General features: G+C 35.4%; 1 protein-coding gene across 1 annotated transcript; it reads left to right on the top strand.

Annotated features, from left to right (window-relative positions):
* Positions 1 to 1112: 1112 nt before the first annotated feature.
* On the top strand, positions 1113 to 19529 carry LOC148200376 (uncharacterized). Its single transcript, XM_088112919.1, has 6 exons — positions 1113 to 1474; positions 15788 to 16208; positions 16343 to 16972; positions 17443 to 18212; positions 18907 to 19240; positions 19341 to 19529. Exons 1-6 carry the CDS (start codon positions 1113 to 1115, stop codon positions 19527 to 19529), a joined length of 2706 nt encoding a protein of 901 aa, XP_087969045.1.
* Positions 19530 to 20736: the final 1207 nt, after the last annotated feature.

Below are 20736 nucleotides of genomic sequence, written 5' to 3'. Positions count from 1 at the left end.
TTTCATTTCCATGAGCTAGTTTTACATTCACACCGTTCGGCCTCTTGATGGACCGTTCGACTTTTACTGTTTTTCATATTTAGTTATGTTTAAATTCCGGTTTCATTTCTATTTGCAAAATCACTGTCAAAACCCCCCCACTACGTGTTTGACTTAAGACTCGAACCACATTTGGTCCTTGAGAGACGACCCAGGAGTCACTTCCTAGCACTATACTACATTCTTAATGCACATCAAATTTGATGGGCCACGACAGCCGCATCAAATTTTGGCACCGTTGCCGGGGACCAACAGTTCGATTTTAGGTCTTTTGTTGTGTTAGTGTGTGTTTTGTTTTGTCTTGTGTTGTGAGTATGTTCTTCTGTTTTGTGTGTGTTGTCATGTGTGTTGCATTTAGATAGTTTTAGTTGCATATTTTCATTGCATTTTTCCTTTTTCCTTCTTTCTCCATGTCTACCTATTTTGATTATGTGAATACTGCTTCTTCTGCTTGTGCCTATAATTATGATTCTCCTTTTGCATGTTACTCTGATTATGGTTCTCATGCTGATTTCTCTGTTGAGAACAATATGACTCATCCTCCCACTCGTGAGAGTGCTCAATGAGAGCCGATTACATCAGATGAGGATGATGTTCATTGCGTTTTCAACACTGGACTGATACATTTGTTGCCCGAGTTTCATGGTTTTGCAGGTGAATGCCCACATAAACATTTGGAGAAGTTCCACCTCATTTGCTCTACGATGAAACCTCCACATGTCCTGGATGATCACATTTTCTTAAGGGCCTTTCCGCACTCATTACAAGGAGCATCAAAGGATTGGGTTTATTCTCTTCCTCACGGATCTATAACTTATTGGGAAGATCTTAAGCATCTATTTTTGGATGAATTCTTCCCTGCTTAGTATGGGTACAAAAACGATCCTGGATGGAATGATCCTAACTTGGGATGGTATGGTACTGCTCAGAATCAATATCAAGAACCATCATTCCAAAGCTCTTGTATGCCTTCACTAGTCCAGCAATACCAGAGTCAGCAACATGATGCTCCTGCCCAAATAGCTCCTCAACCTTCTACTTCTGAGCCTACATTGGAGGAGTTATTGAGGCAGATGGCCATGCAAAACATTCAGTTCATGCAAGAGACCAAAGCATCCATTCAGAGTTTGACTGATCAAATGGGGCAAATGGCCACACAGCTTAATCAGAAACCGTTTCAAGATGTTAGTGCCATCAACATAGGAGATGGGAACCAGAGTCATGTGCTCACTGTGCCACCTACTTTCCCACCTTCCTATGACCCTACTCTTGCACTTGAGGAGACTAATGAAGAATTGGAGGACCAGGCAGGTTTGAGCAACACTTTTGAGCCGGGTAGACCACTTTCATCTTCCATCATTCAATCAATCTTTAGGGAAGTGGAGGTAAACATACCTCGGTTTGATTATGCTATTGATGATTATACAGCTGACAGGTATGTTGATGATTGTATTGTTGATGAGCATGCTTTTAATTCTCCCTCTTTGCATGATGAGAACCACTTTTTGCTATCACATCTGAATGTGTATTCTCCATGCACTGAACATGAATCTGAGTCTGTTATTGATATTGCTCCTAAATTTGAACTTGATTCATGTTCTGAGGGTATATTTAAGGTTCAGCCTGTTACATTGGGATTGGGTGTTATATCCCTACATTTCATTTCTTTGGAACCACATTGCACTAACCCTATTGTAGGAGGTACACATGAATTTGACCAACATGCACCCACAGTGGAAGACAAAGGTGCTTACATACACAACAGTTTGAAGATCAATAGGCACCGGCTAAACCCGTTCATCAACAATCACTTCTTAGATCCAGCTGTGGAAGACATTTCCCTGCTCGATCAAATCTGGAGGATGAAGCAGTTCTTCCTCAAAACTTCCTTGCTGGATCCAATGGTGGAAGACATCTCTCTGATAGTCCAAAATTGGCAGCTTCCACCCTAACCTAGGGGAGTTTTCTTTTTCCTTCTCCCCCTTTCCCTACTTTTATTGCACTTGTCCATGATTTGTTCATTGTTCTGATTTCTAATCTTATGCTTATGACATATTGAGGACACTGTGTAGTTTAAGTGTGGTCTGTTGGGGGAGATTTTGATTTTTCTTTGTTAAATTTTTTTCTGTTTTAGGTTGTTTGTCGTGTCTTGTATACGGTTTTGCATGATTCTCTTCATTTCTGGATTTTGTTTAAGTTGTAGACTCGTCTTTCACTTCACTTGATTGATACTTATGGTTTGAAACTCTTGTTTTTCTTTGCGTGGGAAGATGATTATGATGTTTGAGAGGTTGAATTGATTGTGACAAATACCCTATGTGAGATTTGAGCCACTTTATGTTCTTTCTTGTCTGATGTATCTCTTGATTGCTTGCACATATGCCTTGGCTTGACTCTTTTTGATAATTCTTGATGGATATGCATGTTTGAAAGTGATAAAGGCAGTTTGTTCTTGAGCCTCTCTAGCCAAATAAGCCTCCCTTGTTTTGATCTTTTGATAAACCCTTTGAGCCTATTATTTTCCCTTGTTCTTTGTTTTCAAGTTCATTAATCACCCTTAAGTGAAAAACCATGATTACCATAACCTTAGGAATTTTGGAGCTTTGGAAGTGTTTTGGGAACAAGTGTGGTCTCCTTGGGGATTCATATGAATTGGCTAGTTGGTTCCTTTTCTTGTTTTGTTTTTTGTAAAGATATTGTGGATCTTGTCTCTTACAGTCGTGTCCTAAATAGAGAGAAAAGAGAAAAAAGAGAGACAAGATGAGAAAAGAAAGAATTTTTTTTTAAAAAAAATTATGAATAATGGAGTCAAGAAGAGGATTGAATTAGAGGTTTGAGTGTGATTTGACTGTGTTTACACTTGTTCCCCATTGCTCCTCTATTTCTTTTGGTTTATAGCTTCTCATTCATATGTTATCCTCCCTTGTCCTTGGCCCCATTACATCCATAAAAGACCTTTTGATTTGAACATACATATGTTTTGAGTGTTGATATTAAAGGCTTGCCAAGTTTGTTGTTGCTTGCTTTCTTGAGTGCATTGAGTTGAAATTCTTTTTACCCTAGACACTTGAGAGAAACACTGATAGTGCATCTGTGAGGTTCTGTTGCTTTTGATTCACCTCTTAAGTTGATTCATTATTTTGCCATGTTTTGAATTGCTTGAATGATTTCGATGAGTATCTGCTTTCTCTGATACCTGTGTGATGGATGTTGTCTACTCCTTTTCTTTTTCCAGAATCATTGAGGATTGTGTAAATCTGCTTTGTGTCTTTGGTGTCTTTTTCTTGTTGTTTCCTAAAGATTGTGTCACTCTCTTGAGGTATTTAGAATGGTGGTTCCTTGTTCTGCGTCTTGATTTTGCCCAGCAGTGCAAAGGACTAAGTGTGGTCTATTTTGATGAGTCACCATTTTTCACTATACACTTAGCTTTCAGCACCATATTTTGTTAGGGAATTGTGCTTAATTATCAATTATTCTTGCATTTTCATTATTTGGACTCAATTTCAAGACTAATTCTGATTTTATTTAATTTGAATTATTTGAGCTTAATTATTTCAATCATTTTGTGCAGGACAATCACGGTTGAAAGGTTGAGAAAGGATCTGTTGAGGATGACCGAACGGTCTGCTAAAGCCTTGACCGAACGGTCTTCTTAAAGAATGAATATCGAACGGTCCTGGAAGCTTTGACCGAGCGGCCTGTTGTAAGCCTGCACTGGATGGCCGAGCATGGAACGATCTACGGAAGCCTCTACTGAGTGACAAGAATAAGAATTTAGCCCATTGTCGATAGTTTGAAGGGTTTGCAACACTTAAAATCATTCTGTTGTAGTTTTAAGGTAGTTTCTAATTTTTTTACATATAATGAAGCTCATTTTGTAGAGGAATTGAAAATAGCCTTTAAATAGACTAATATGCTTGATGAGAGCGAATATTTTAATTTTGATTGCACATTCTAATTTTGGGGAGGATGACGAGTCAATTCGAACTACAAGGGAACATGGTCGGGGTAGGCCAAAGAAAGTTAAAACTTCATATTCCAATATAGGGATTTCTAAAAAGCACTAATGAGTTTTAAAGATCTTTTATGGATTGTGAGCGAGTTAGTTATGTAAATATAAAGTGGAAAAAAAAAAATAAGGACTAACACCTCCAACTATTACCACTGTCACGAGAATCCTTTAATGTTTTTTACGGTTTCAAACCCTTACTCTTATAAAATTTTATGGTGTAGTATAACGTAGAAGAGAACATATCTTATAACCCAAAGCACAAAGCACCTTTGGAATTTATAGAGCTATGTCCATCACAAAGTAATTACTATGATAAATTATTTAAAATTTAGTGGGATGACAACATCAAAATTCATGCAACAATTATAAAAATTGATTAATTAAATATACCATATTTATGAAAATAAGTGATTTAATGTGAATATCTCATATTATCCCACATGTTTGGAAAATTTCCGACATTCTCTCACTTGACCCATTTATCCTATTATCAATTAATACAAGAAACTTAATATAAGGATCATGGTAACATGTCCTCCAAAATTGAGTATTATCTCCCATGTATCACTATATTTCAAGCTTCTCATCAAAGACTCTTAACTATAATGAATAAACCACATGTTTTTTCGGATCAAATGAAATTTCTCAAAATAAACAAATATGTGAACAACAAATGAGAAAAATGGAATAAGAGTTTTATCAAAGTAAAATTAATGACTGTCACAACATGAACCAAGTTCCATTTGTGCTAAATGATCCTTAAAATTCTTTAATGGCATGCCTTTAGTCAAAGAATCAATAATCATTAACTTTGTGCTAACGTGCTCAATGACCACTTAACACCTTCTCTAATATCTATATATTTTATGCAAATGTGCTTGCTTTGACTTTGACTTTTATCATTCTTAGCCATAAATATCACAATAGAGTTATCACAATATAACTTCAATGGCCTATCAATTGAATCCATAATTCTAAACATAAATATAAAACTCTTCAACCTTACACCATGTGAGGTAATCTCAAAACAAGAGACAAACTCAACCTCTATAGTGGAGGTAGCATTCAAGGTCTGCCTTTTGCTTATCCAAGTATAACTCCAATAGTTAGATAAAAAATGGCTAGATGTTGATTTTCTAGTATCAATGCAACCAACAAAGTCTAAATCGGAGTAGCCTACCACCTCCAAATTATCAATTCTTCTGTATATGAGCATGAAATCCTTTGTTCCTTGAAGACATCTCATTACCTTTTTTGCAGCTTTCTAGTAGTCAACACCTGGATTACTCTAATACCTTCCCAAAACTCCAAGTGTGAATGCAATGTTAGGTCTAATGAAAACCTAAGCGTACATTAGACTTCCAACAACTGAAGCATAAGAACATTCTTCATCTGTTTATGTTCAAGATTATATTAAGGCATTGACCCAACTTAAGCTTATCACCCTTCATAGTGGGAGCTACACTTGGTGAACAATTATTCATATTAAAAATCTCTAAAACTTTGTTGATATAGGGCTCTTGACATAAACCCAAAATACCTCGAGATCTTTCTCTACAGATCTTAAAGCCTATGACATAAGATGCCTTACCCATTTCCATATCAAAGTTATTTGAGAGAAACTATTTCACCTTATATATTTCCCTTGTCATTAGTTGCAAGCAAAATGTCATCAAAACAATAAAACATATCTTACTCCCACTAACGTTCTGGAATATACATTGTTCCATCATGTTTTCTTCAAAACCAATTAAAGAAATAACTTCATGAAATTTAAATACCATTGACATTAAGCTTGTTTCAAACCATAGATGGATTTATTGACCTTGCAAACTAAGTGTTCACCATAACTAGAGATGAATTTTTTAGGTTGTTTCATGTAACCTCTTCCCCTAAATCACCATTAAGGTAAACCACGTTCACATTCATTTTGATGTAAGTCAAAATCAAAATGAGCTACTAACGCGATGAATATTTATAAAGAATCTTTTCGAGACACAAGAGAAAATGTCTCCTATAACCGATTCCTTCCTTTTGAATGAACCTTTTGGAAAGAAATTATGGCTTTTGAAAACGTTTCAAGATCATCTTTGGCTCCAATGTTACAATTTGATTCTCAGAAATACATTTCATTAATCACTTAAAAATGCTGATTTTTTTATTCTTGTAGATCTTCTTAATGTTGTTTTATTATCTTGATGGGAAACTTATTGTTCAACTGGTTCCTAAGCAACTTGATCTATCTCCAACAATGTATAAAACTCAAATAACTGATTGTCTAATACGCTTTTAAACTAGAGGAGCATGAATGACTACCATTTTATCCTTTCATTTAGTCGGGTGAACTTCATTGTGATTACTTTGAATTACATCACTACTACTAATTGAGTAATTTATAAGAAACTTTACATTCCTTGGTTCCATAATTCTAGTGCTATGAGATTGACAATAAAAAAACTACAACCTTAGGAGTTTTTAGCATATCCAATGAAATAGCGATTAATAGTCTTAGTGTCTAGTTTCTTCTCTTGTGAGTTATAAATTCTTACTTTAGACATGCATTACTAAACACATATATGTCATAAGTTGGGTTTCCAACCTTTAAATAACTCAAAAGGTGTTCTTGAAACAACCTTGGTTGTAACACGGTTCATTATATACACAATTGTCTTAATTGCTTTAATCCAAAAGAATTTAAGAGGCTTTGCATTACTCCTCATGTTTCTTGTTGTATCCATTAAAGTTTGATTTCTCCTTTCTGCCACACCATTATGATCCAAAGAACTAGGCTTAACATATTGGACAAAAAGGCCAGGTTCTTAAAGAAATTTTGCAAATGGACCAGGTGCTTGTCCACTCATAGTGTATCTACCATAATATCTCCACCTATATCCAATCTCACGATATTAAGTTGCTTTCTCCACTATAACTCTTCAACCTTAAAACATTAAAAGCATCTAAATCTTCATCCTTAGAATGAAATAAGAATAGATACATATATATTGAGTAATCATATATAAAGGTGGTGAAGTATCTCAGATTACCACTAGTGTAGAAAAGGCCTTTAACGTCACCCTTTAGACGTCCGACCCTCGAATATCCAACGTAAAAAATGACCGGTGGCATTTTCCATAAATAAAACAACCATAGAGACGTCTGTTCTGGAGGGAACAGACGTCTAAAGCCATATAGACCTTTGATGTAGGGGAACAAACTTCTATATACTCATTTTTGAAATCTAAAAAGTCACTTTTAGACTCCATTTAGACGTCAGATCCCACCAATCCGACATCTACAGCCATATACACGTCCGATGAGGGTGAACCAACTTCTATATACTCATTTTTGAAATCTAAAAAGTCACTTTTTAACTCCATTTAGACGTCCGATCCCCCCAATCCGACTTCTACAGCCATATAGACGTCCGATGTGGGGGAATCGACTTCTATATACTCATTTTTGAAATCTAAAAAGTCACTTTTTAACTTTATTTAGACCTCTGATCCCGCCAATCCGACTTCTACAGCCATATAGACGTCTGATGTGGGGGGAATCGACTTCTATATACTCATTTTTGAAATCTAAAAAGTTACTTTTTAACTCCATTTAAACTTCTAATCCCGCCAATCCGACTTCTATATACTCATTTTTGAAATCTAAAAACTCACTTTTTAACTCTATTTAGACTTCCGATTCCGCCAATCCGACTTCTACAGCTATATAGACGTTTGATGTGGGGGGAACCGACTTCTATATGGCAGCATTAAAACACCGCGAACGCGAGGCAATAGTTACGCACTTAATGTTCATCATCTTCCTCGCGTTTTCTCCGTACGAGTTACGCTTTTTAGGTTTGTTTTCTCACTTTTCACCATTTTAAATTAATTTTACTCCGATTATTCATTTGAACCGATTAAAATGCGTTTTCGTTGGGTTTTGATGCAGTTTTCCTCGTGTCCTTGGGTGACGTTCTTGGGCGGCAATTTCTTGCATTTTACATTCCTCCAATTCTCTCCACTACGTTTTTAAAACCATCTAATACAGAAAAAAACATACAATACATTCTCTTCAACTAAAATATAAAGTTGTAAACTCGAATAACCATGAGCCAAGAGCAACCCGAGAGGCCTCAAGCGGAAAAAGATGCATTCAATTACGACAACATTTTAGACGTCTGATCTATAGTGTTAGACGTCTATATAGACGTATGACTTGTATGGATCGGACGTCTATATAGATGTCTGACCTATTGGGTCCGACGTCTCATTAACGTCACCCATATAGACGTCGGTTATAGATCAGACGTTAAAAGCTCAAAATAACAAACGTCTAAAGCCCTTTCTGCACTAGTGTACCTACATCCACAAATATCTGTATGAATTATTTCTAGTAGGTTTAAACTCTTTATAGCACCCTTTTTTATATTCTTTAGTTTGCTTTCCCTTGATGTGATTCAAACAAGTCTTAAAATCAGCACAATCTAAAGTACTCAGTACTCCATTTATTAATCGTTTAATTCTCTTAGCAGAGATATGTCCCATTCACCGATGCCATAACATACATAAATTCCCATTCACAACACATCATTTTAACCCATTAAAAACATGCATTAAACTATAAATAGTTAAATTTATAATTTAATATAACAATGACCACACACAGTTCACCAAAACCAATACCTTTCGATATATTGAATAAAATATAACTATAATCCATAAAATTAAAGGAAAAAACCCAAAGGTACAAGTTGCAAAAATTAAATTAAGTTCTTACAAAAATATATGAACATAAAATACCTTTTCTAAACACAAAATAGTCTAATGGCTTCAACATGTGAACTTATCTTGCTTCGTGAATAAATGCAATGTTCATTTTTTATTGGTCTCCTTAGATTTTGCATACCTTGTATAGTATTACAAACATGGATTGTAGATCTGGAAACAATCCACCATGTGTTATGATTAAAATTAATCATATTATATTCATAACAAATGAAAGAAAAATAATCACCCTTCTTCTGTTGCCAATTATTAAACTTTGGGTAATCTTTTTCACATGTCCCTTCTTTTATAGAAGGAAAAATTCACTTGGAATCCTTATTTTTAATTGGTTTAACAAATATCTTTTCCTGACCTGATTATTCTTATTGTTTAAAGAAGTAGTGAAGTTCACTATTCACCTTCCTTCATTAGCAATATTTCTTCTTCTTGAACACACAAGGTCAGTAATTCATTAATAGACCACTTAAGCTTATATGTGTTATAAGAATTTTTAAAATGAGCATATTAATGAGGCAAAAGTACATAAAATATAAGTACTAGAAAGGATTAAGACATGGTAACCTCCAAGGCTTTCAATTGAGCCACAATGTCCTTTGTGTGCATGATGTGATCACACACTCCCTAAATTAAGGTGAACTTTAAGGATGAAAGTTTCATGAAAATGAGCTTAGCAAGAGATTTATTAGATGTGGTCGTTCATCAATAGCCTTTAACAAATCTCTCACATTGTCAGGCTGATCAACAAAACCACTAATTACAGTAGAAATGTTGGTCTTTATGAATGTAAAATTAGATGGTTTGATCTTTCCCACTTTTCATAAAGATCAATGACATCTAAAGTGTTGATCTTAGTAATAACCGATGGCTTTGGTTTTCTAATAGCATAGTCAATGTCTGAGCAATCCAAATGGAGAAGAACTCTCTCCTTTCAAAACTTATAATGATCCCTTTTTAATTTGGGAATACCACTATTGATATCAGAAATATTCAGATTGAGAAACTGAAAATTCTAATATACATGCTCATCATCATAATTTGAGACTATAATAAACATGATGTTTTAATAATGCAAACATGTCTAATAAATGAATCTAGTGACATAAAACTTGTTCGTGGGCTAAAGTCATACTCAATTAGACTAATATAACCAAATGATAAAACCATTAGACTATGTTCCTTTTCTCAATTCATGTAGGAAATTTAAGAAATATAATTCAACATTTTATCCTAATTAATCATATACATGTAAGAAAATTCCCGTGGATAAAAATTCATGGCATCACATATATTTAATTTCAATTAATGTTTATTATATGATTATAATTATCAATCAATCAAAGATGTTATGGCTAATCTCAATTTCATTAAAATTATATCCAATATTCAAACATTTCAAACATTTAAAATAAATATTTGCAACAACATTATTTATAATGCAATCAAAATAAATAATAATATAAATATATGTTCATAGGGGGAGCTAAACCTATCCTTTATATCTATGTTTTTGATGATGAACAAGAGAATGATTTTGTAGTTTCTTGCTCAACAAATGACATAACAATTGCTTTATCTTTATTGTGTTTGTGCTTGATATATGAATTCATTATTGGTAAATGAATCATGCTTTAAACAGATTGAATATGTCATTTATGGATGAAATAATTGATTTAACAAAGTGTATAATCTGTTAGATTTCTCTAGATATCATTATATGCTTAACAGAAGCAAATTGCTCTGTAGTAATCGATTACATAAGTTGTCTAATCGATTAAAATAGGAAGCAATGCCATTATCTGTTTCATATATGTTTAAAATAGAAATTGGATTGAAAATTTGCTTAAGTGTAGGATTAATCGGTTACATAAGTTGTATAATATGTTAAATCAAGTTACTTTGTTTAAATCCATTTTATTTAATAGCCTAAATTTTCATAACAGTCAAATGAATTTATAACTGGCTAGTATGATTATATAATCGATTATATGCTTGGTAAATCTGTTAAAACAAAAGCAAACTTGTTAAAACATAATAATCGCTATCACTTTCATAACTAACTGTTTCATTGATTTTGATTACAGGAGCATCCAAGAAGTTGTCTTGAAGAATCAAAGCTTCATTGGTTGATAACCCATAAAGATTCATTCAAGAAAGTGAGCTACAACGGTTCTGATTTGATCTACACTATTGGAGTGTGACTGGAAGATCAGATACATTTTAGACAATCTGAGTATTTTGTACCTGTGATTGTTCTCTATATTATAAGAGAGTGAGGGTATTTACCTCTTGTATTTCTATAGTGATTTTAAGTGTGGAGAGAAGTACATTGAGAGGGGTATCTCTGTATTTCTATAAAATCTATCATTATATTGGATTCCCTTCAACTAAGATTATTGAAGAAAGACTGGATGTAGGTTTGGCCGAACCAGTATAAATTGCTTGTGTTAATCTTTTCCTACCTTTTTTTTTTAATTGTTGATTCATCACTTCTTGTTTATTGATTTCAAGAAAACCATAGATTTTAAAAAGCTTTTGAAATGATCAATTTTTAAAGCATAATCCAATTCACCCCCTCTTGACTTGAGATATAAGACATATCTTTTCTAACAATTAGCACTAGAGCTGAGAATTTGAAAATTACTCGAGTTTTAATTGATTACCTCTACTGTCTAATCGATTAAATCGTTCCTGATGGTCAATATATCTCAAACATTTGGAGAAGGTGCATCCACAAATAGGCCACCACTATTTGTGGGGGAAAATTACCCTTTTTGGAAAATAAGGATGAAAATTTTCTTGGAATCAGTGGACAAAGGTGTTTGGGATGTTATTATCAATAGTCCCTTTAAACCAAAAAAAATTGAGAATGGTATGACATGGAAGCCTAAAGATAGGAGAACAAGTCTAGGTACAAAGAATGAAAGCCTAAAGAAAGGAAAATGTGACTAGATACATTGAATGAGAGCCTATGCTATGTGCATGCGTCAAGAAACTTGGAATTCTCCTAGTTTCTAGATTCATCCTTCCTTTCTTAAGTTTCTTTGATGTGAATTCAATCAATGATGGGGACATGCCACTTTGTTGCAATTTGTAAGTAATTAGTTTGCTTAAATAATGCTCAATCCTTTGCAAAATTTGCTAACCAAATTATGTTTTGGGTTAATCCATTAATGAGCTTTATTATGGTTTTACTTCAAGCTTTAATAAGGGTCCAATTGGCCATTTGTCATCAGTCTTTGGGAAACCTAAATGATGCAAAGTAATGCTTTGATGTGACTTTTGGTTACCATAATTTTAGTTACAATTAGCCATTAGTTTAGTGGAATCATTATTAGCTTAAGTGGAATGTAATTGCAATTAATGATCTTTCACAATTATGATGATATAAAGTAAAGTTTTATGCAGAAATAATAGAGTTTTATCTATTTTATCTTAGTGAGAGTGATTCTGCTATTTTCTTGAGTGATGCAAGAACCCTTGATTGTATCAAAGGACTTTCTCATCCTTTGTGTGTTATCTCCCTTGAAAAAAGTGATTCTTTCCTTCCACCTTTCATATTTTTATCTAGGTTTATCTCGTGGTGATAACTTTAATTCTTCGTGTCAAAATTAAGTTATACTTAAGTCTAAATTAAAATCTAGAATGTGAACTTTCACTTCGTTTTAGAATCACCCTAATCAGAGTTCTATAGCGTGAGATACCGATGTTGCCAAAATATTGTCAATCTTCTCACTAATTTTCCAAATTTCCTACAAGGTTATAACTCAAAAGATCCTAAACTAGTCCTTGTGGAAATGGGGTTCACATCATCCTTCTCTCAAGTTCTAATCCTCTTTGAAGTTCCTATTTATTTACCATTGTTTTGATTTCTTCTTCTAATGCCTTTAGTTTCCTTCTTATGAGCCTTCCATGGTAATTCTCTTTTCTTCTTTGTTATTTTTATCCATGCTTCTTCTTTAAATTCCTTGTTGGTCTTATTCTCTTTCCTCAACTTGCTCTTTGATAACGGTTGAAAATACCGTTATCTGTGATGTAATTTTGATACTAAATGCACCCTTTTCTTCTTAGAAACTTGCTTGGAATCATGTTTTCTGTTAAGTTGTGTGAATAGGAGAGTTGAGGTTGAATTTGATGAATTTATGACTAAATTCCCTTATTTTGGCAGGAAATGAGATACTACGGAAAGCAGAGATGAAGTGCCAAGGAGATGGAGCTTAGAAAGGCCTGGAAAAGCACCAGAAGGGAGGAATGCTCGAAGCTTAGGCGCCCTTTTTGGAGGCTTAAGTGCAGAAGAGTGTCGCTCACCGCTTGGGTGCCCCTTTTGGGCGCTTGAGTGTCAGAAGCACGAAGCTTGGGTACCCTTTTAGGAGGCTTAAGCGCAGAAGAGTGCTGCTCATCGCTTGGGCACCCCTTTTGGGTGCTTGAGCGTCAGAAGAACGAAGCTTGGGTGCCCCTTTTTTAGGCTTAAGCGCTAGGAACCACCGTTCACCACCCGGGCGCCCTAAGTGGGGCACTTGAGCGCCAGCAACACGGGCCTGGGCCTTGTTTCTGTTCTGTTTTCTTTGTATTTAAAGGACCCAGACACCCTAGGTTTGGATCATCTTTTGCAGAGGGAGCACAGTAGCACACTCTTTCAGTCTCTAGAGGCGGATTTGGATGCGGGAGCTTCCATCTTCTACTTTTAGGGTTTTTCTATCTGATTCTTCTCCATTGTTCATCTAGTTTCACCATGTCTATGGTGAACTAAACTCTATGATGGAAGACCATCTAAGACACATATTGGACCTTTTATTAGAGCCATGGAAAATAGGATTCAAGAGGAAGAAGGATCACCTACCATTTTGCTTCTATGGAAGGTAATTTACATTAATCCTTCTTCCCATAATTAAAAGCACATTTTTCTTTGCTTTGTAGGATTAATAAAATTGGAGGGAGCAGCTGCCAGCATAGCATTTGAGCACGTGAAAAGAGAGACTTGGAGGGAGAAGCTTGCTGCCAAAGCTATCAAAAAGCTCACCCAATAACCTAGCTAGCCTAGCGTTTCAGAATTGGTGTTGTTTCACGTGTGCTGCTGAGTTGGAATGAGGCATGTTTGAAGCTGAAGCAAGTTGGCGCCTTTTTCTTTAATTTCATTTGCTTTTGGATTGAATTTCATTTCAGATTTGAGGCTCTTATCTTCCTATAAATAGGAGACCTCTTCCCCCTTTTGTAGACACTTTTTGAGCTTAGTCTAATTGCTGCAGAAATGAAATTCCAGCTTACCTTTGCTCTTGAGTCAACCCAATTCTTCACTTTCTTTCTCCTTACCTCTAGCTACCTTCCAAAGTAGAAGGCCCTCTGAGCTGAGAGGTTCTAACCCACTCCATTCTTCACTAAAACCATACCATTCTCTGCATCTATTTTAGAATTCTGCTGCCTTCATTCTGCTCACTGGAACGTTTGTTGTTTGGCTTCCTGGTTCAATGAGTCTCACCCATAGCAAGCTTCCATCACTCTATTTGTTGTTGGGGGATGATGTAACCTTGTGAACTCTCATGTATTTGAATTGATTCTTAATAACATATGCATTTTCGTTAATTGTTAGAGTAATTCATCTGTGATTATTGCATGCTTTGTTTAACCCATTCATAGCGTGGTGTATGAATTGCATGAGTGCCGAGAGGTTCCTTACAATTCAGGTTCTTGTTGAATTACTCCCAAGAGTGATATTTCTCAAGGATGAGGGTATGAGTCTTGGTCGTCTTAAAGCTCTTGATCTTCACATTTAATTACTAGGAATGCTAGGAATTGCATGAAAGGAATTGCATGAACTAGTGATTAAGGACATGCTTATTTCGCCGAGGGATCGGATTTAAGTGATTTAGTGAGTGACGTTAACATTAATGCATAAAGAAGAATTCTTACATACATGAGAGGGAACTTGGCGAAATCTAACCCCAACAACATACTCATCTCATATTAAACAACATTCGTTCATCATTGTGCTACTGTGCTATCGATCAACTTGCATTCATATTTAATTTTCTGTTTTTGCATTTGAAACCAATGATCTCGTTTTCTTTAAGTCTTAATTAATCAAGTTATCACACGACTGTCTAGTGCCGAGAGTCTCTTGGGACACGATACTTGGTCTTACCATTTTATATTACTTGTGCGATTCGGTACACTTGCCGATCCATCAACAAGTGTTTGGCGCCGTTGCCGGAGACTCACGGTTTAAACTATTCTATTTGTGTGATTCTTGATTAACTTTCACTTTATTTTTATTTTTTTTTTATTTATTTTTATTTTTTTTATCTTATTTTTAATTTGTGTTTTGTGTCGTTTTTTTTTGTTTTTGTGCTAACAGTGTTTTCTAGGGTTTTGTATTTAGTTTATGTAGGATGCAATTCGGACAAGAAGTTAACTATATGGACACTCAATTCCACCAAGGTAATTTCAACCACTGGTGGAAACCTCACTTAAACATGGGTCAAATTCAATTTGAGCAAGCTGCCGAACAATTTGATAGGCTGCTACAACAACAATGGCAGCAATAACCCTCTCTCTTAGGAAGAATGGCTAAGATGGATGACACACTTCAACAGTTAACGCAGGTGTCTGATTCTCATCATAAAAGCACTCAAGCAACATTCAGAAGGATAAGGAGGCAACTTTGTCACATAATTCAGAAGCTGGATGATCTTGGGAGTAACATGAAAGTTAACCCTAGAGAGGAATGCAAAGTTGTTGTTACTAGAAGTGGCAGAGTTTTAGATGAGAGAAAAATAAAGAGAAAAGAAAAAGAAAGGTTGAGTGAAAAAGAAAAAGATGAAGAAGAGAAAGAAAAAGAAGAGAGTGAGAGAAAAGAAAAGGAAAAAGAGAGGGAAGAGAAGAAAAAAAGAGAGGAAGATGATGAGAGAAAAAAGAAAGAATTGTATGAAAAGTCCCTTCCTTACCCAAAGAATTATTCTAGGAAGGAGAAAGAATTTGAGCTTTTCATGGAGATTTTTAAGAAATATGAGATTAACATACCTTTCTCCGAAGCCTTGCAACAAATGCCCTCATATGCTAAATTTCTGAAGGAGCTCCTCACTAAGAAGAGGAAGTACATTGAAGAGGAAACCATTGAAGTTCAAGGAAACTGCAGTGCTATCATACAAAATCTTTTACCTCCCAAGTTGAAAGATCCAAGAAGTTTCACCATTCCTTACACTATAGGAAATATCTCTGTTGGAAAAGCACTAATTGATTTGGGAGCCAATATTAATCTCATGCTGCTCTCCATGTTTGAAAAGATTAAAGGTTTGGAACTCAAGCCTACTCGAATGACTCTTCAACTAGCGGATAGATCTCTGAAATATCCTTATGGGGTAGTTGAAGATGTGCTTTTGAAGGTAGACAAATTTTTGTTTCCTGTGGACTTTGTTATCATGGAGATGGAGGAGGATATAAATTGCCTCTTATTCTTGGGAGACCTTTTATGAAGAATGCAAGAGTTTTGATTGATGTGGAAAATGACAAACTGAAGGTGAGAGTGCAAGATGAAGAAATAAATTTTGATGTTTTTGAAGCTATGTCTCACCCAAAGGATGACAAAGAGTGTTTCCATCTTGACACTCTTGACGAAATTTGCATGATACAAGAGAAGAAAGCAAGTGATATCTTTCTTATGGAGGAGACACTAGTTGACACTTGTGAAGAATTGACGGAGAAAGAAGAAGAATTGATTGATGAGTGCTTGGATGATTTGAATCAGTTGAAAGAAGTCCCTTTGCATAAGATGGAAGAGATCAACACAGAAGAAAAAGTCAAGGAAAGAAAATTGGAGTTGAAGATGTTACCACCACACTTAAAGTACGTGTTCTTAGAATATGGTGGGAATAAACCAGTTATCATCAGTAATTCTCTCTCTCCCAAAGATGAAGAAAAGTTGATGGAGATACTAAAAGCCAACATAGGAGCTATTGGATGGTCAATCTCAGATCTCAAATGCATAAGTCTGACGTATTGCATGCACAAAATATTTATGGAGGATGATTACAAACCAGTTGCTCAACCACATAGAAGGTTAAATCCAGTGATGAAGGAGGAGGTGAGAAAAGAAGTGCTAAAGTTACTTGAGGCTGATATTATTTATCTTATTTCTGACAGTGCATGGGTAAGCCTAGTATAGGTTTTACCAAAGAAAGGTGGGATGACAATTATTTATAATGAAAAAAATGAGCTCATACCTACAAGGACTGTTACTAGATGGAGGATGTGTATTGACTATAGAAAGTTGAACAATGCTACTAGGAAGGATCACTTTCCCCTTCCTTTCATGGATCAGATGCTAGAGAGATTGGTAGGTCAGGCTTTCTATTGCTTTCTGGATGGATATTCTGGATATAATCAAATTGTGGTGGATCCAAAGGACCAAGAGAAGACGACTTTCACTTGCCCATTTGGAGTTTTTTCTTACAGAAAAATGTCTTTTTGGTTATGTAATGCTCCAACTACTTTTCAGAGGTGTATGCAGGCCATCTTCGCAGATTTAATAGAAAAATGCATTGAAGTCTTTATGGATGATATTTTAGTGTTTCGTAGTTCCTTTCATGAGTATTTGCTAACCTGAATGTTGTACTTAAGAGATGCACCCAATCCAATCTTGTTCTCAATTGGGAAAAATGTCACTTTATGGTAACACAAGGTATTGTTTTGGGTCATAAATTTTCTTCCAGGGGAATTGAAGTTGACAGAGAAAAAGTGGAAGTCATTGAAAAGCTTCCACAACCAACCAATGTGAAGGGAATCAGAAGCTTTTTGGGTCATGCTGGTTTTTATAGAAGATTCATCCAAGACTTTTCAAAAATCGCCAAACCACTAAGCAGCCTCCTTGTTAAGGACGTACCATTTGTGATGGACGATGAATGCCTTAAGGCGTTTGATGGTTTGAAGAAAAAATTGATTTCTACTCCAGTAATTGTAGCTCCTGATTGGAATCAAGACTTTGAGCTGATGTGTGATGCCAATAATTATGCCATAGGTGCTGTTCTTGGCCAGAGGAGAGAGAAGGTATTTCACACTATTTATTTTGCAAACAAAGTTTTGAATGAAGGCCAGTTGAATTATGCCACCATAGAAAAAGAATTTCTTACTATTTTGTATGCTTTGGAGAAATTTAGATCTTATCTCATTGGGTCTAAAGTGATCATCTATATAAAGTATTTGCTAACCAAGTCGGATTCCAAGCCGCGATTGATTAGATGGGTGCTTTTGCTACAAAAATTTGATGTGCAAATCCGTGACAAGAAGGGAAGTGAAAATGTAATTGCTGATCACTTATCTCGGTTGGTTAATAGTGAAGTTACAAGCAAGGAAGCAGAAATCTGGGAATCCTTCCCAGATGAAACACTCATGTACGTTCAACAAAGGTCGTGGTTTGTTGATATGGCTAATTTCAAAGCTGCAGGAGTAATCCTAGAAGATCTCAATTGGCAACAAAGAATTTTTTTTTGCATGATGTCAAACTGTTTATTTGGGATGATCCTCACTTGTTCAAAATTGGAGCAGATAACCTTCTAAGGCGTTGTGTGACTAAGGAAGAAGTGGAAGGAATTTTGTGGCACTGTCATGACTCACCTTTTGGGGGGCATTTTAGTAGAGTGAGAACAGCTGCAAAAGTGCTCAAGTCAGGATTTTATTGGCCTACTCTGTTTAAACATGCTCATAATCATGCCAGGATTTGTGATAAGTGTCAGAGGATGGGTACTATTTCCAGACGTCATGAAATGTCACTGCAAGGCATATTAGAGGTTGAAGTTTTTGATTGTTGGGGCATAGATTTTTTCGGACCTTTTCCACCATCTTTCAATAATGAATACATTCTAGGTGGCAATGGATTATGTGAGTAAATGGGTGAAAGCTCTGGCCTGTCCCAAGAATGATTCTAGCACTATTATTAAATTTCTGAAAAGGAAAATTTTCTCCCGGTTTGGAACGCCCAGAGTACTCATTAGTGATGGAGGATCTCATTTTTGCAATTTTCAGCTTGCAAAGGTACTCAAGCACTATGGTGTGAGACATAAGGTAGCTACACCTTATCATCCACAGAAAAAACGGGCAAGCTGAGGTTTCTAATAGGGTGATAAAGAGGATTCTAGAAAAGACAGTTGCTTCATCAAGAAAAGATTGGTCTCAGAAGTTAGATGATGCTCTTTGGGCATATCGAAATGCAATGAAGACATCTATTGGATTATCTCTTTTCCAAATGGTCTATGGAAAGGCATGTCACCTTCCGGTGGAGATGAAACATCGAGCTCTGTGGGCTTTAAAACTATTGAATTTTGATCCTTGTGACACTGCAGAAAAGAGGAAAAGGCAAATTATTGAGCTTGAGGAGATGCGGCTGCATGCCTATGATTCTTTCGAGAATTACAAAGAAAAGGTGAAATTTTATCATGACAAGAAGCTGGTAAAAAAAAGTCTTTAATCCAGGATAGCGGGTGCTGCTGTTCAATTCAAGACTAAAGCCTTTCCCTGGAAAGTTGAAGTCCAAGTGGTCTGGTCCGTTTATGATCAAGAATGTCCTTCCACATGGAGCAGTTGAGTTGACGAATCCAGCCTCTGAAGACCCACAAAGAAGTTGGGTGGTCAATGGACAACGTCTCAAGCATTATTTGGGTGGTGAGGTGGAACGCCTTTCCACAGTCATGGAATTGGTTGATCCAGATTGAGTTTAATGGTGTCAAGCTAGTGACGTTAAAGAAGCGCTTCCTGGGGAGGCAACCCAGCTTTCTAAACTTTTCCTTTTGATCATTTGTTTTGCTATTGTACTATGCTTGAATGAGCCACACTGCTTTGATTCAACTGTGCTGTGTTTTGTGATGAGTATTGCTTTATGATATTCTAGTGTATTGATTGATGTTGAGATGATGTATGATGTGCTAATATACAGGTGATGGCTCACAGTGTAAGAAACAGGTGCTTGAGCTTCTAGCTTGGTGGTTAGCAATAGAGCTTTCTTTCTTGGGAAGGTTTCCTCTTGAGGCTCAACTACCAATTCTGGTGCTTGATGTTTCTTTATAGTGAAGGTTTCTTCATTGTGTCAAAGTAAGTCAAACTTACTAGGATAGATTTTCATGGTGTCATAGAAAGAGTGCATTTTCTATGTCACTCTCAATAGTTAAAATAGTATATTAATGTAATTTCCTGCATCAGTTGCTTTTAAAGAGGAAAATAAGATTTTTAAAAAATGGACAAATTTTCTGACAATAATGATAATCAATGTTTTGAATATTATTTAATTTGTTTTCTGGCAACCATAACCATTTCTTTCCTTATTTTGTTTTATTGCCAACTAATTCACAATTAAGGCAAGATTTCCATAATATTATAATGTGTGTATATAAATACGCACTCTGTCATAGAAAAAAGGGGGACGAAAAAAATAGAGAGAAGCATTCAAAAATAATAGAAAGAGAGTATAGAAAAAAAAAATAGGTTCTCACCCATAAGGGTTCTGTCAACGACAATCATCAAAGAAGAAAGAGGAGAGTACTGAAAGCTAAAAAGGTATGTCACCTCTACACCATTCTTTTTCTCTTTTTATTGTACTCTGAAGTTTTTTTCTAAAGGTATTTTTTTTCTCTACACACAAATAATGTTTTTTTCTAAATCATAATTTTTTTTATAAGTATGTGTCCGCCTATGGCCGGTTTCTTTCTTTTTCCCACCATTCTTAAATAAATAAAAATACAAAATCTTCAAAACCAAAAAAGGATGTCAATCTTGTTAAACCAAATCGTTTTTTCGGATTCACTTTTCAAAAATCTAAATCAATCAATAATAATTTTTAAACAAACTCACAAACCTTTTTCTGGATAAAGAACTACGTGATCCCTGATTGTCCATTATAAATGGATGTACGTAGGACCAAGGTCA

Source organism: Vigna umbellata, chromosome 4, assembly GCF_029865625.1.
Source record: "Vigna umbellata cultivar VRB3 chromosome 4, Vumbellata_1.0, whole genome shotgun sequence".
Taxonomy (NCBI): Eukaryota; Viridiplantae; Streptophyta; class Magnoliopsida; order Fabales; family Fabaceae; genus Vigna; species Vigna umbellata.
This window is presented reverse-complemented; position numbering and strand designations above follow the sequence as displayed.

Coding starts and splice junctions, on each gene's coding strand:
- LOC148200376 (XM_088112919.1), top strand. CDS start 1,113: ATGGCCATGCAAAACATTCAGTTCATGCAAGAGACCAAAGCATCCATT. Junction 16,973..17,442: donor TTATTTCTGACAGTGCATGG/GTAAGCCTAGTA, acceptor GTTGTACTTAAG/AGATGCACCCAATCCAATCT. Junction 19,241..19,340: donor TCGAGAATTACAAAGAAAAG/GTGAAATTTTAT, acceptor TTCCCTGGAAAG/TTGAAGTCCAAGTGGTCTGG.